Source organism: Giraffa tippelskirchi, chromosome 8, assembly GCF_054371585.1.
Source record: "Giraffa tippelskirchi isolate mGirTip1 chromosome 8, T2T-mGirTip1v1.2.pri, whole genome shotgun sequence".
Taxonomy (NCBI): Eukaryota; Metazoa; Chordata; class Mammalia; order Artiodactyla; family Giraffidae; genus Giraffa; species Giraffa tippelskirchi.
Window position 1 is genome coordinate 35,726,788 of NC_137282.1, and position 15,680 is coordinate 35,742,467.

The window sequence follows — 15,680 nt, forward strand, 5'->3', positions numbered from 1 at the left end:
AGTCAAGGATATGGTTTTTCCAGTAGTCATGTATGGATATGAGAGTTGGACTATAAAGAAAGCTGAGCACCGAAGAATTGATGCTCTTGAACTGTGGTGTTGGAGAAGACTCTTGAGAGTCCCTTAGACTGCAAGGAGATCCAATCAGTCCATCCTAAAGGAGATGTCCTGGGTGTTCATTGGAAGGACTGATGTTGGCCACCTGATGCGAAGAGCTGACTCATTTGAAAAGACCCTGATGCTGGGAAAGATTGAGGGCAGGAAGAGTAGGGGACGACAGAGGATGAGATGGTTGGATGGCATCACCAACTCAATTGACATGAGTTTGGGTAAACTCTGGGAGTTGGTGATGGACAGGGAGCCCTGGCGTGCTGCGGTTCATGGGGTCGCAGAGTTGGACACGACTGAGCAACTGAACTGATCGAGACCCATGGCCTGTCACAGGTTGCCCTGGAGATGTTTTCTCACCAAACGTGTCTTCCTTGAAGGGAACTGGTCAACAGGACTTAGACTTGTAAGAATGGGTCTCTCTGGCCTCCTGGAGTCACCCCAACCAGGTAATGCAACTCACGTTTTACCCTGGAGTGTTAGTCGCTCAGTTGTGTCCAACTCTGTGGCCCCACGTACTATGGCCCACCAGGCTCCTCTGTCCATGGGGTTCTTCAGGCAAGAATACTGGAGTGGGTTGTCATTTCCTCCTCCAGGGGATGTTTTTCTTGTCATTAATAATGACTACAGTGTTTTACTTCTTGACTCTATACCTGGATAAATCTTAAAGGCAGGGCTGAGAACTCCCAGCTGACCTCGTCGTCCCAGAAAAATACTTTGGTTTAGAAAAAAACTAACTTCTCCTCTGAATCAGACCGCTTTTCTCTTCTTTGAGGGAGTATTTCTGTCATTGCGGTTGTCTTGCGTTCACTGGGAAACATTCTTCTGAGAAATGGAAACGACAGGATTCCCCCAACTTGGCGGCCTCCCGGGGAGGGGGGCCCAGAAGCCATGAATGTGAGGGCGGCTGGACCCACCGCGCTGTCAAATGCAGTCACCTAATCTGACCCGTTTGTTTCTTCATGAGCTCAACCAGCATCTTGACAGCATTTCAAGTCAGGTCTGTGTGGTGACTTTCAACTGTTACTTTAATCTGTCTTCTCGGTTAATGTCCCGTGGCTCTTATCAGAAGCCTGGAGCTGGGGAACCCAGGTCTTGGCTGCAGGAGCGCAGTGCTTGCCTGGCCTGGGCAATGTCTAAGGTGTGAAAGGAAGGAAGAGTCAAATCTAACGTCACCGGGGGCTGGAGAGGCAACAGCAGCCTTTGCAAAGGAGCGCTATACCTGCAAGGTAGTCCCCACGGTCGGGCCACATTACAGAGACAATGACTGGGTTCATCATCAGTATTTATTGGGCACCTATTTTGTGCGAAGCTCTGCGCCAGTCGCTGGGGAAGATACAAAGATAAACCCACAAGGCTGCCCTCAAAGAGCTTACAGTCTAGGGTAGGAGCCGAGTCTCTGGAGACCTGCTAGGTGTGACTACCCTCTCCCACCCCCGCCCCAGAAAAAGACAGAGAAAAGGAAAAAAGAAAAAAAACTCAAGTTTACTAGAATTGGTTTCATCCGTTTTTAGCTCAGCAGCTTCACATTAAAAAAAAGCATCAATCTGAAAGTCTTTTAAATGCATACCTTTTACTCATAAACAAAATTTTCATTAGAAAAATGTTGAATATTTATTGCAATTAAGAAAAGCCTCAAACGTTTCTTCAGTGTTGACACAAATGTTTTTCTTATGAAGTTAAAGTTTCCCAAATTGCATCAAAACATGCAACAGTTTTTTGAAACAGATTTTTTAAACCACTGGCAGTCACATAAAAGGTACACAGGCTGTCTGCTAAAAGCAAAGGCGGCTTCTGAAATGGACAGATGCTGACTATCAAAATTCACAGCTTATGGTTTTTTCCCCCCATAAACTCATTTCATGTCAATTCAAAGCATTATAAAATACAGCCCCATTAGCCTGTACCCCAAAGATCCAAAGCTGTAAGGTTTAGATAGTTCGTATAGCCTTAAAGCCTCTCTCAGTGCTATTACTAGGCTGGCCAGACCCACCAAAGAGCTGTAAGATAATTACAAAAACAGAAACTCAAAATGACCCCTTTTCCTATTACACCATAAAGGACTTCTGGTCTCCTGTTACCTTTAGGCACAAAGAAATCAAATGGAATCAACTGTGGGGCATGAAAAACAGATGGAAGTGCTGGTCCAGGTTAAACCGCAAAGGAGCATGGGAGCACACTAGAGGAGAGCCTTGCAATGATTCTTTCCCAGGATGATCCCAGGACTCAGAAGCTTCTAATCCAAAGTGTGAAGCCTTCCGTCTTGTGGAAATGTAAGACTTCTCGAAAACACTGATGCTAAGGTAGACAATGTTATCAACTCAACACAGGTCCAACTTTTTCATGCAGTTATAGTGGACTTACAAAGCTGTGCAAAGCCAAAAACAAGTTCCTGAGAGGAAGGTTTTGTATTCCCATGTTGGATCATCCTTGTCCTGAGCAGCTTCTTTCAGAAAGCAAAAACTCTATCGTGCTAGTGGGCCTTTCTAATCCCCTTCCTCACCTAACTCCAAAAAGTGGGTGAGCCTGAACAGCAGCTGGAGTCAATTTCCACATTCAAGTGCAGCACACACAGATCCAGGCGTCCAGAGGCATCTGAACGCCTCAGCTGGCCCCAGGTCTGCCTTGGGCTGCAGGCCTACTGAGAGCACCCTCCTCAAGAACACACCCTTCTAAGCTTTGATGCTGACAAATGTTAAGTTTGTGTCTAGTATTTGTACAAAAACTACACAAAAAGTTAAATCTTCTGGGCATAAAATCTAACAGAAATAAAGTCAGATCAATACATATTACGTGTTAATTCATCTTTCAGCCATCTTATTACATCTGCCCTCATTACTAAGGTGCTTTTCTATTCAATCGGCCAAAGAGAGACAACGAATTTTACAGATGTGTATGGTATAAAAGAATCACTATTTAACTAGTCCAACTCTGTCATTTTACAGATAAAGAAATGGGAGACCCTGAAAAGTTTGATGAAAAAGCTGGGAGCCAAACCCAGTCTAGTATTCATGACACTATACCTCTGGCCTCCACAGAACACATGCCCTTAGAAGCCAAGCTGTTCCAGGCAAAGTGTAAATGGAGATGTGTTTCTCATGACAAACGTCAGCCACTGGTGTAAACAATGCTTAGAAAACATTAGCCCTTTTTGGTTACTGCTGACACTGTTCCTGCAGTGTTTGGTCTTGCTTTTAAGGGTGATTGATCTGCAGTTGCTTCCTTTAAGGATGTTTATTTGCCTACTGTAGAAAAAAACATTGTTAAATGTGATCATATAATCAATCTCTAAATTATTTTTACATACGTTTGGATTCTTTTAAACGTGAGAAGAATTTATGCAGAGAATGAGTAACATATTACCTCTATATAAATTGTTGGCAACTTGAAAATCAGTCACTTTCATATAGAAAAGGAACACTTCTAACTAATAGAAAGGGCGTCCAGGGTAACAAAAACTGTATTAAAAATTACAGAAGTGAATTTTGACTAGTCTGTCAACTGAGGTGTAGAGGAAAGGACATGCTCAGAGAATCAGATCTGAGTTCAAGGGTCAATGCCCTTCCTTGCTGGCTATGTAATAACCTGGAAGCAATTCAATAAACTTCTGGGTCAGTTTCTTTATCTGCAAAGAGCTAACATTTGCACTACCTACCTCATTAGATTATTGAGGATCACATATAGTCAAATATATGTGAGTGCTTGTAAATGGAAAAGCATACCAACAATATTATTACCCCAATGATTATTAAAATGTGGACCTAGAAAAAATTTAAATAATTACCACTCAGTGGCACTAGGCATGCTCAGTAGAACAAACTTAATTCAGACGGTAAACCATGCAAACATTTTCAACTTTCTATGGCAATGTTAAAAAAAAAAAAAAAACACACACAAAGATATAATACCAAGGAGCTTTTTTGGAGAAAGCACTGAAAGACACAGACTTAAAAGACTTTAAAATGATTTGAGAATGATTTACAGCATATAAAGAGGTATTTAGTCTTTAGTGGAGAAAGCTGCTAGTCACCTGTCAGAAAAACAAGCATTTGGGCATTCCTAAGACAAATGGAATAAAATTCCATCATGTTTGGCTGTTTTGTAAACCAGGCTTCTCACTAGTAACTGTATTAATTTTTCCAGTATTGAAACATACCCTAAGAGATGAAAGAAAATATCTGCTTCTAAATCACATCCAATGTGAGCCTGCACGAATGCAAGGCTTAAATAGAGTTCTCCCAACTCCACAGGCACCTGGAAGTATTGACTATCCTTCATGATCATTCATATTCCATCCAGAATAATGGAAATACAGCAAAGACTTCAAATACAAGTATTTCACAGAATCTTCTGATGTGGTTGTCTTATATAATACTCCATTCTGGTGGTCTTTGTTTTTAGTTGGAAAATTAGGTAGTACATTAGTCTTTCCCTTCAAATACGCCTTCTGATGTTCATTCTTATACCAAAAAAAAAAAGTTAACAACCCAAAACAAATGAAGATGCAAGGAAAAGAGAAATGAGATACAATTCATTAGGTATAAAAATATGTTGTTTCAAATTCAGAATAATTTAATAACTCTTCGTTATTTCATATGTATCTGGAAATGGGACGGATACATGTCCTGATCCTGTCACAAGAGGTAGAATTCCAGCATTTGGTACGACATTCCAGGACAGGGTTAAAGTGACATTCCTATTTCCCCTGTAACGAGACATCATAAACAGACATCAGCAGAAACATCTGTAGTTCAATAAAAATGTTTTAATTCAAGCACTGAGGTATCAGATCCTTTATGTTTTAACCAGCTCCAAGTGGAATTCTAATCTACCATCACATTTTCTCAAGTCTTTTGAAATCTCAGACAATGCTGGAAAACCCCAGCATTCTCACTGTAGGTTTCCCGTAATGACCCACCTAAAGTTACTTAAGAGTCACAGTTAGGCAAGCCATCAACCAAAATGCTTAAATGTGTAAAACACAGGGAACATAAACACACTGGAGCTAGAAACCAGGGGGAAATGATGTGAAACTTAATTCTATCATTATCCACACAGGCAAACCTGAACTGATCAAAATCTCTCAATGCTGGAAAATTTTCATCTCTAAAACCAGGTTTGGTTAAAATAGCTCTTTCCTAAAATCCTTTCCAAAGCTAACTCAAAAGATCAATCACTCTAATTCCTTCATTTTGTACAAAAACAAGCTGAGGGATGAGAGAGGTTAAGGAAAACGAGGAAGCTCAGTATCAAATCCTGGACCAACCGGCTGCTTCCTCATTCAGATTCTCTGGCAGTTCCTCTGACACCCCTGCAGGAGCCCTGTGAGAATGACATTTCCACCCCAGGATCTGCAGCCCAGGACCCTGCACTCCTGACAGCAGAAGCCCCAGGCCCTCCTGTTCTGACTATTAAGTTCCCAGAATGCAAGAGAACCGAGCACTTAAGACTCCAGGTTGTAAAGCAATGTTTCTACTCAATCTTCCAGTTCAGAGCCATGTAAATACTCTTCTTCTCTCTCAACTTTTCTTTTTAGCCTGTAATGTTTTTCTTTAAAAACACATCACGTCTTTCTCTCCCCTTCACAAGCATCGCATGTAAAAAATGACAAAGAGTTGCTCACTTGAGACCATTTCCATCGTCAAAGAAAAAATACTTTGTCTTCATATCTTTTAACAGCAGCTTCGGATTATCACCTCTCAGAACAATCTTGTCCCAAAGGACAACCTGGTTCAGAGCCTGCATTAAAATAAAAATTAATTAGGTAATTCAACAGAAATTAGCATCTCAGTCACTTCAAATGTATTGGTAAATAAAGTCTTATTTATATGAATGAATCTAACTTTGAGGGAACTGTTAAAATCTTAAAGCAGACAAAATGATACAAGTGGATAGACACAGGAGTCCAACTCCTCCTGGACAAAAGACATTTCCCTAAGGGAAATCACCTCTTCTGCTAAGACAACCATATTATTTAGAGCCCTTAAAGCTCAATGCAAGGTTTTAGACTTATGTGCTCTTCAGAGCGAGGCCCTAGGTAAAATCCTAGGAGTCAGACAATCCTTTCAAGTCACTGCTTTGACAGATCACAAACAAGTTTGGGAAATTAAGGACATGAAATGGAGAAAAAAAACACATCTGTAAAAAAGACAGAAGCTACAAAGGAGAGTTTTCTTAGTAGAGTCACCTTCTCCATGGGCTTGCAATTTTTACTAAATTACTCAGGTCAGATATTTCAAATATATAAAATTTATATTCTTTCCTAAAGAATGAGGTCTTAAATATCTACAAAAATACTTCCACACATGTACTTACATTATTTTTTGTTGAATATTCTGCTGATAAATAAAGAAACAACTGCTTAACATTCCAATCAAATATATTTTCTAGATGTAAATAAATTAAGGAATATATAAATCATAAAGCAGCATACAACTTTAAAAGATTTTAATTATTCTTAAATTGGTAATTCACAGCAATACTGATACTAAAATAAAAAAGAAGTGGCCCAGAAACATACTGATGCCCTAATAAAAACATATAAAAGATAATATAGTATAAAATCCAGCTCATTCCAAAGTCAAAAAATGTCAGTGAGATTAAGAGCATCTTTCCCTGCTCCTCTAAGCATTACTACCTGAGATACTTCAATTAATGTTTAACCAAGAAATAAAAATTTAGTCTTCTGTAAAATCAACCCACTAAGTCTAAAAGAAAGAGGACCTAGTATCTTAAACACACATGACTCCACCGGAGTTCTGAGTATAACCAATGATCACAAGACAACTTCATGTTATGCAAAAAAGAATAGGCTCAAGTAACTAAACCAAGTACAGTTAACTGTACATGTTGTTTATGGACACATGCCAGTAGAGATCAAAATGCCTCAACCCATGATGTGCTTTATAAAGGAAGAGTATGAATACCAATTTTGTTTACAAGAGTGAAAAAACTCACCAGAATTAATTACAATACTGGTGGCACTGACACCGGGGTCGGGAAGATCCCCTGGAGGAGGGATGGCAACCCGCTCCAGTACCCTTGCCTGGAGAATCCCATGGACAGAGGAGCCTGGTGGGCTACAGTCCACGGGGTCACAAAGAGAAGGACACGACTGAGCAACTAAGCACAGTGGCACTAAGACTGGCACTGAGTTAATGTCTGGATGTCATTAAGCATCATACGTTAGTTAAGTCATGTCATTATATCCATTTACATGCTAAGAGGTACATGTTCATGACATTCCTTTCTTGGATATGTATATCCACTAAGAATCACTATTTTAAAATTGAAGTCTTGGATCTCTCTTTATATGGACAGGTACAGTTTCAACTTTTAGCAGCCATGTTAAGGGAATCTAAACGACAAATGATGAAACTGGGAATATATAAATATAAGAGTTGAAATATCAGGGAGTTTCACTGTAATTGTCCAATACATAAAATTCCTACTTTTACACTAGATGCAAACTCCCTCACTAGTTTAGATTAAAAAAAAGAAGAAAGACATGAAGACTTAATAGCAGAAGTCTGCCACAGGACTTTTCTGATGGTGTACTCTATTTCCTTAAAAAAAAAAAAAAAGTGCCTACAGAATTAATTACTAGTCTACTTGTAAACCCCATAATTTATTTTTAAAATATGAAATTAAAAGTAATTCCAGGGTAGTAAAGGGGTATGTCAGGTAAACTTCCCAGGTACACAATCTGCTTCCACTGTTCAGACAGCTGCTTTACACAAATACAGACAGTTCAATCTCCATATTCAATTTTAATCCTGGGGTCCTAAAAAGGCAGGTGAGATCCTACAAGTGACTGGGAAGAATATTGCCAAAATAGTAATCTAAGCCCCTAAAAGAAGATTAAACTGGCCAAAAAAGGAGTCAAAAGGTGGAAATTCAAAATAAAGAGAAAATACTGAAATCGCCTCCATTTTAAGTAACTGTTTCCACTGTTAAGATTTCTCTTACTATATAAGTACTTATAAAAGAACTAGAAGCCAGCATTTTTACCAATAATCATCTGATAATGATCTTCTGAACCACAGCACATGCAATTCACTTTTTTTAACATATGCTTCTCTCTGCTATCACAAAATACGGACATGTTCTTAGGGACCGTACTGAAACACTGCATCAAGGTAGGCTGAGTACTGGTAACATTCTTCCTCCTTTAAGCTAAAGGATCTAACTTTATTTTCTTTCTGAAATCCAGACTCAAACTCTTGTAGCTTTAGATTTAACTCATGAATCTATAAGTAAGTTTTCTCAAGGTGTGAATGAGGGGACATTAACACGATTATACTGATGAAAACACAAGCATAGAAATTTCCAAGGTTTGATTGATAACGGTGGATAAAAATTCTTATTGCCCAAGTCACTGAACAATATGTATATCATTCTACACGCAATGAAGTATTTTCTTAAAAGGATATCAGCAGTTATATCAAACGTAATGAATCCCAAATCACTTCTTTCTCTAGGTCCAGTGAAGTCTTCTACGTTTTTTCTAGAAGCAAAAAACAGTAAGTTTCACCATCCTTCAAACATAACACCAAACTGACATACAAAATTCACAAAATTCCTTACATAAGTGAAAGACGGTCTAGTTGTACCCCACAAACAAGTAAAAATCAGAGAAACTTGATCAACAAACATTCTAATTCACTATTAAAGCAGGTCTTCAGCTATTTCCATTTAACTTAAAAGAATCCCTAACAAAACCCAGAGGGAGATAAACAGTGCTCAAAGAATGTGAAATACTTTATGTCAAGTGGTTTGAAAGAAGGGTAAGAAAAAACTACACACGACTACAAGGAAATCAAGACAAAATGAACAATTGCTATTTATTGAGCGCCTACTGTGTGTCTCTGTCAGGTCCACTATGCATTTTTGACAATCATCTCAACCCTCACAACAAGCCTAAGAGTTGGGTGCTACTTCCACTTCAGACAAAAGCAAATGAAGACCAAGGAAGGTAAGAAGCTAGCTCCAGATACACAGCAGCTAACAGTTGTTCAGGATTTACCATGAGCTACGCTTTTCTGAACTCTCCCAGAGCAGATCGACTAGGGAGTTCCAGCCAGGGTCTAGTCTGCACGTAAAAAAGTCAGTTCCTAAAAAAACATAAACATAGGAGGGGAGAAAAAAAAGTGGGGGATAGCTATCAGATGATTAGCTTGTCAGCATTTCCGACTTAAGAAATAAAACGAAGGTTGAAGACGAGAGAGCACTTGTTGAAAGATGGCATAGAGAAGAACGATAGGAGAACCAGGGAGGAGTTTAAAAAAAAAACAACGCTACGAATCGAAGAAGAAAGTGCCGGAGAATAAATCTTAGCATTAAAAAAAAAGGGGGGGGGGGTTAGCGGAAGGACCAAGTAGAATTTACTACTTGGGAGCACGTTCGCAAAATGTATTCAAGCGGCTTGGCCCTTCAAAAATTTTTAAATTCAAAGCACGCCGTCGCTGAGCGCCGGGATGTCGCGTCCTCCCCGGGCACCCTCAGCCCTCCGGCCCGGTCGGCAGGCACCTTCTCCGGCTGGAGAAGCAGGCAGACCCCGGGGAGGTGGGGGGTCTGGGGGCGAGCGTGCGCGGAGCCCGCGCCGGGCGGGGGGACGGGCGCGCCGCGCTGTCGTGGGGCTCCCTCATTGGCCGCGCGCGGGCGCGGAAGTGAGGAACCGGAAGGAAGCGCGGGGGCCGACTCGAACAACGCGCCACAGGAAAACTGAAGAGCGAGCCCGCGAAGGCGCGGCGCAGGGGGGCGCCCGCCCGCCCGCCTGCTCGCCCTGGGGCGCCGGCTGCTCGTGAGGGGGCCCCGCGGCCCGGCCCGGCCTGGCCGGCTCCCCCGACGCCCTGCCCGCCCATCCCCGCCCCCCCGGCGTCGGCCGCACTCACAGCATGATCCGCGAGACGTGCAGCCGCACCGGGACGCTCCTGTCTTTGAAGGCGGTGGTGATGAAGCAGCCGAACGTGAGCGCTGCCATCACGCTCAGCGAGAAGGCGAACAGCGAGTTCGCCCGCGACAGCACCGTGTTCATCTCGGCCGACGCCCCGAGAGCGCACCGCGGCACAGGCACAGCCGGGACCCCGTTCCGGCAGCGGACCGGCTCCCGACGATCCGCGCCGCCTGCGCCGCGCGTTCCGGGGACGCGCGCCGCCGCGGCCCCGCCTCCTTTCCGGTCCCCGGACGCGACCGAGCGCGCGCGCCCCCGCTGCCCGGACACACCCACCGGCGGGCGGGCCGCGCGCGGAGCCGCCCCCTGTCATGCCGCCAATCAGCGACGGGCAGGGGCGGAGCTTCGCCGTGAAAGGCCCGCCCACTTGGAGTTCGCTTACCCTAGCCCGGCCCGGGGGCTCGCCCAGCGTCCTTTCTCCGCCTCTGCGTCAGCTTGTCGGGAGCTGTGGCTTCCCGGGTGCTTAGGTTCCGTTATTTTGCGCTTAAAACCAGCAGCGGGGCAGGATCGTTTGGTGCGTGTCCTGAAGGGTCGCGTTTGAAAGCAGCACGTTACAAAGCGCACAATCTTCTCCTTTGTCAAGCCTGCTCAAAGTTAGGACATCAGCTTTTGGGGAGGGCGTGGGGGTCTTGACTTTACACGTCCCGTTTAAACCAGTTTCTCTCAATGCTTCGCCATCTAACGGCCGCTAAAGCTGTTTCAGACGATTAGGGTGACGCTACCAGTTTTACGTAGTTGCATTTTCACAAGATGTATCGGATAACTGGAAGGATGACCTCACTGGGCTCTAAGGATCAAAGGAGGTGATCGCTGTGGGATTGCTATGCCACACAAAGGATAGTTTAAATTTTTATAAAATATATAAATTTATAATGTAAATTTAGCAAGCCATCAATACATAATGGCCCTGAGAGACCGTAGGATTCAGACTGCCCATCCCTGAGCTTAAACTGCCCACACCTTTGTTGTGTTAGCAGCTAGGGTGGGTTTTTGTTTTGGGTTTTTTGCTGTTGTTGTAATTTTAAAAATAGGATTCAGTGGGCCCAGTAATCCGCTGAAGTTAACTTCTTTAAAAGTTTTGAGTCCATAAACTAAGAGTCTAAGCACACCTAAGATACCTGCAAACCAGAAAAAGATACTCTGACCCTATTGCTGGTTTACCTGATCCGTTGCTGAGCCCTGGTTTCATTGTATTACTCAGTAATCACTCAATTTTCATACAGCCATACAGTTAAAATTCTTACTAAGTGCCTAGTATACCAGGTACAGCAGGCTCTGAGAGAACAGGACTAATAAGACAGTTCAGTTCAGTTCAGTCGCTCAGTCGTGTCCGACTCTCTGCGACCCCATGAATTGCAGCACGCCAGGCCTCTCTGTCCATCACCAACTCCCAGAGTCCACCCAAACCCATGTTCATCGAGTCGGTGATGCCATCCAACCATCTCATCCTCTGTCGTCCCCTTCTCCTCCCGCCCCCAATCCTACCCAGCATTAGGGTCTTTTCCAATGAGTCAACCCTTCGCATGAGGTGGCCAAAGTATTGGAGCTTCAGCTTCAACATCAGACCTTCCAATGAACACCCAGGATTGATCTCTTTTAGGATGGATTGATTGGATCTCCTTGCAGTCCAAGGGACTCTCAAGAGTCTTCTCCAACACCACAGTTCAAAAGCATCAATTCTGCGGCGCTCAGCTTTCTTCACCGTCCAACTCTCACATCCATACATGACCACTGGAAAAACCATAGCCTTGACTAGACGGACTTTTGTTGGCAAAGTAATGTCTCTGCTTTTAAACATGCTATCTAGGTTGGCCATAACCTTCCTTCCAAGTAGTAAGCGTCTTTTAATTTCATGGCTGCAGTCACCATCAGCAGTGATTCTGGAGCCCAAAACAGTAAAGTCTGACACTGTTTCCACTGTTTCCCCATCTATTTCCCGTGGAGTGATGGGACCAGATGCCATGATCTTAGTTTTCTGAACGTTGAGCTTTAAGCCAACTTTTTCACTCTCCTCCTTCACCTTCATCAAGAGGCTCTTTAGTTCTTCTTCACTTTCTGCCATAAGGGTGGTGTCATCCGCATATCTGAGGTTATTGATATTTCTCCCGGCAATCTTGATTCCAGCTTGTGTTTCTTCCAGCCCAGCGTTTCTCATGATGTACTCTGCATATAAGTTAAATAAGCAGGGTGACAATATACAGCCTTGACGTACTCCTTTTCCTATTTGGAACCAGTCTGTTGTTCCATGTCCAGTTCGAACTGTTGCTTCCTGACCTGCATACAGGTTTCTCAAGAGACAGGTCAGATGGTCTGGTATTCCCATCTCTTTCAGAATTTTCCAGTTTATTGTGATCCACACAGTCAAAGGCTTTGGCATAGTCAATAAAGCAGAAATAGATGTTTTTCTGGAATTCTCTTGCTTTTTCGATGATCCAGCGGATATTGGCAATTTGATCTCTGGTTCCTCTGCCTTTTCTAAAACCAGCTTGAACATCTGGAAGTTCACGGTTCACGTATTGCTGAAGCCTGGCTTGGAGAATTTTGAGCATTACTTTGCTAGCATGTGAGATGAGTGCAATTGTGCGGTAGTTTGAGCATTCTTAAGACAAAGCTCCTGCTAAACTGAAGTAGGGCCAAGTAATGAAAACCAAACAAGCTATAAACTAAAGAGAGATCTTTAGCTAAGTTTAAGCCCTAAATTTTTATCTTCCAGGCAGCACAGTAATTAAATGAAGCAATGATTTGTTGAACATCTACTGTGTTGCACGTGATACAGAGAGGTGTGTGTGTATAATATGGATATCAAAGAAGCATCCATTAATTCCTTTATTGAGAAGTATTTTTTTAAAACATGAACGAGTGTTGAATTATTTTCAAATGTATTTCTGTATCTTTGAATGTGATCATATAATTTTTCTGGTAGCTCTGTGCTATAGATGGAATGTTTGTGACCACCTCCTCTCAATTCCATATGTTGAAATCCTAACTCCCAATGTGGTGGTAATAAGAGATGACCTCTGGAAGGTGATCAGGTCAAGAGGATGGAACCCTTATGAGTAAAATGAGTGCCCTTCTAAAGAGACCCTGGTGAGGTCCCTACCCCTCCCTTCATGCTGTGAAATGGTAAGAAGACTGCAGGTCTGTGAACCAAGAAGACTACCTTAAAAAGTTAAAAATCCATATGCAACTCTTATTATTCTATCTTAGTAATTTGCAAAAAGGAAATAAGGAAATATTTGAATTCTTCATATCCTTCCTTTGAAAGGTCTATTCTGAAGAAAAAAATTGTGTAAATGGAATTTACTAGATCTTAGCTTCTGGGTGCTGAAGTATGTTCAATTTTTTTGCACTGACACAGTCTGAATCCTTACATTGGAAGGAAGTAAAAAGTACTATTCGAAGGATGTGACTATACTACTAAAACTGAAATCCATGAAGCACAACTTCTGTTTCTGTGGTTTAATCATTAGTTGTAAGAGTCAGTCATAAGTGTATGATATTCTAGGAACAGGTGGGGAAGCAAAGAACCTGTGACCTGGTATAAGATCTGTTAACAGACGTTGAGTAATGATCTTGCCAAGTGCACTGACTTGACCATATAGGCAGGCAAGACCCACTGCTCCAAAGACAGTTGTGGTTTCGGTGAAAATCAACATATGATTTGAGTTGTACATGAACACTTTGGGTGTCTTTCTGCACTTAACATTGCTCGTTTGTGTAAAACACAGTATCTTATTTAGCAGTTGGTGATTTTTGTGACAACTTGCCTGTGAAAGATCCCAAGTGATTCCTAACACCAAGTGATTCCTGACACCAGGTGACTCTTAACACCAATATCCCTGGAAGAAAGCAGTGAATAGATCATGTCTTCCTTCTTTTCTCAAATAAATATAAAGAGAAAGCAGAAGTTCAGTCAGTCTACAAACTACATTTCTTCCCTTTCCACCTTCATCAGGCCTTTGGATATAGATGTGAATCTAGAGAGCGACCCACGTGACATTCGTGCTTCTCTTTGGCTCAGAGGCTGACAGTAAATGTCAGTTTAGCTATTCTCACACTCCATTATCTAAAAAGTTGCTTTCTATCATTTGATATGATTAAAGGACATTTTTATATGAAGTGCATATTCAACCCACGCAATACTCTTGTTCAGTCAATGCATTATGGGAATTAATAAGATAATGTATTTTAAAGCTGGCTTCCCAGTTGGTACAGTGGAAAAGAACCTGCCTGCCAATGCAGAAGATGCAAGAAATGAGGGTTTGATCCCTGGGTCAGGAAGATCCCCTGCAGTAGGAAATGCCAACCTAATCCAGCATTCTTGCCTGGAAAATTCTATGGATAGAGGAGCCTGGTAGGCTGCAGTCCATGCAGTCACCAAGAGTCGGACACAACTGAGCAACTACGCACGCACATTTTAAACTTACTTGGAATCGATAATATTATATATATAATATAATTTCCATCGTTTCCATTAGCTTATATATATAATTTCCAAATCCAATATTTATATATATACGTATTAGCTAAATATATTTTTTATTCTTAAAAGTAATAGTTTATTATTAGACTATTCAAAACAAAGTATAATTCTTTGGTTAACCAACCATGTTAAAGAGTAGAAGTCTATTTTACTGGCCATGAAACACTGGTTTAATGTTCCCATTGTGTTTTTTTTTAATATCTGATTGTTGTTATTGCAGGGGGATTTTGTGTCTTCAGGCTTGCTTTAAAGAAGATGTGTTCATTAACTGCTTTATTCCTGTCTAAGCCAAGAATGTTTGGTAACAAAGAAGAGAATCTGTTTTCTTTGAAAGTTGAACAATAGCAGGGAAATTGCTGATACTATTGAAAGGAGACAAATAGAGACTCCTACCAGAAACTGTATTAGATAACCAAAAATCTGCTTTGACGGGTACTAGAACAACCAATGCCAGTCAGCCTACTTCTGAAAATTCCTATGCTGAGAGATGAACTCTCAAAGCAAAGCAAACAGAAAACCCTAAGGCCAGCATTCTGAGCTCGCCTCCTGCATGTCCTCACTGCCTCTGATTCATCTAGGAGTAAATTATTTGAAGACCCATGTATAATTGGAATTATAAAAGAGGCATTTCATTAGACTATCAATCCAGTGTGTAGATCTGAGACACTATAAATAAAGCTCTCAAGCAGCAACCCTCTCCAGTGAGCCCAAGTAATCAATTATAGCTCCTCTGAGAGAAATGCTTTTTAATGTCTGACTTTGCCAAAAAGCGGGCTAAGAGCTGATCCATTCCTAAAGACATTAGTGTCGGTTTTCAATCTTTCTTCATAAGAAATGTTCTAAGTCAGGCATCCAGAATTCTTTGGTTCTTAATTTTTTTGATTACTTCAGTGGTCCTGTGCCGGAGTCCAGCTCCAGCAGGTCCAGGGGTTCCCTCAGGATGGACAGCGTCGGCGATGCGAATGAGAAGACACAGCGAGTCTCGGTGTTTCCAAGTGTCTCCCAAGTGTCTTCCGCCTTTATTGTTTTTTAAGACAGCTTTTATATCTTTAGTGGTACATAGAAACAAATGTATAGAGTCATATCAAATCAGCTTAATGGGTCAACAGTGTTGACCTTTACCGACATCGTTTGCAT

General features: G+C 41.9%; 1 protein-coding gene across 1 annotated transcript; it reads right to left on the reverse strand.

Moving 5' to 3' along the window:
• Positions 1-1,376: 1,376 nt before the first annotated feature.
• Positions 1,377-10,255, reverse strand: SPCS3 (signal peptidase complex subunit 3). Its single transcript, XM_081523860.1, has 5 exons — positions 10,002-10,255; positions 8,541-8,614; positions 6,424-6,500; positions 5,732-5,847; positions 1,377-4,813 (listed from the first exon to the last, which is right to left on the reverse strand). Exons 1-5 carry the CDS (start codon positions 10,142-10,144, stop codon positions 4,681-4,683), a joined length of 543 nt encoding a protein of 180 aa, XP_081379986.1. The 5' UTR covers positions 10,145-10,255; the 3' UTR covers positions 1,377-4,680.
• Positions 10,256-15,680: the final 5,425 nt, after the last annotated feature.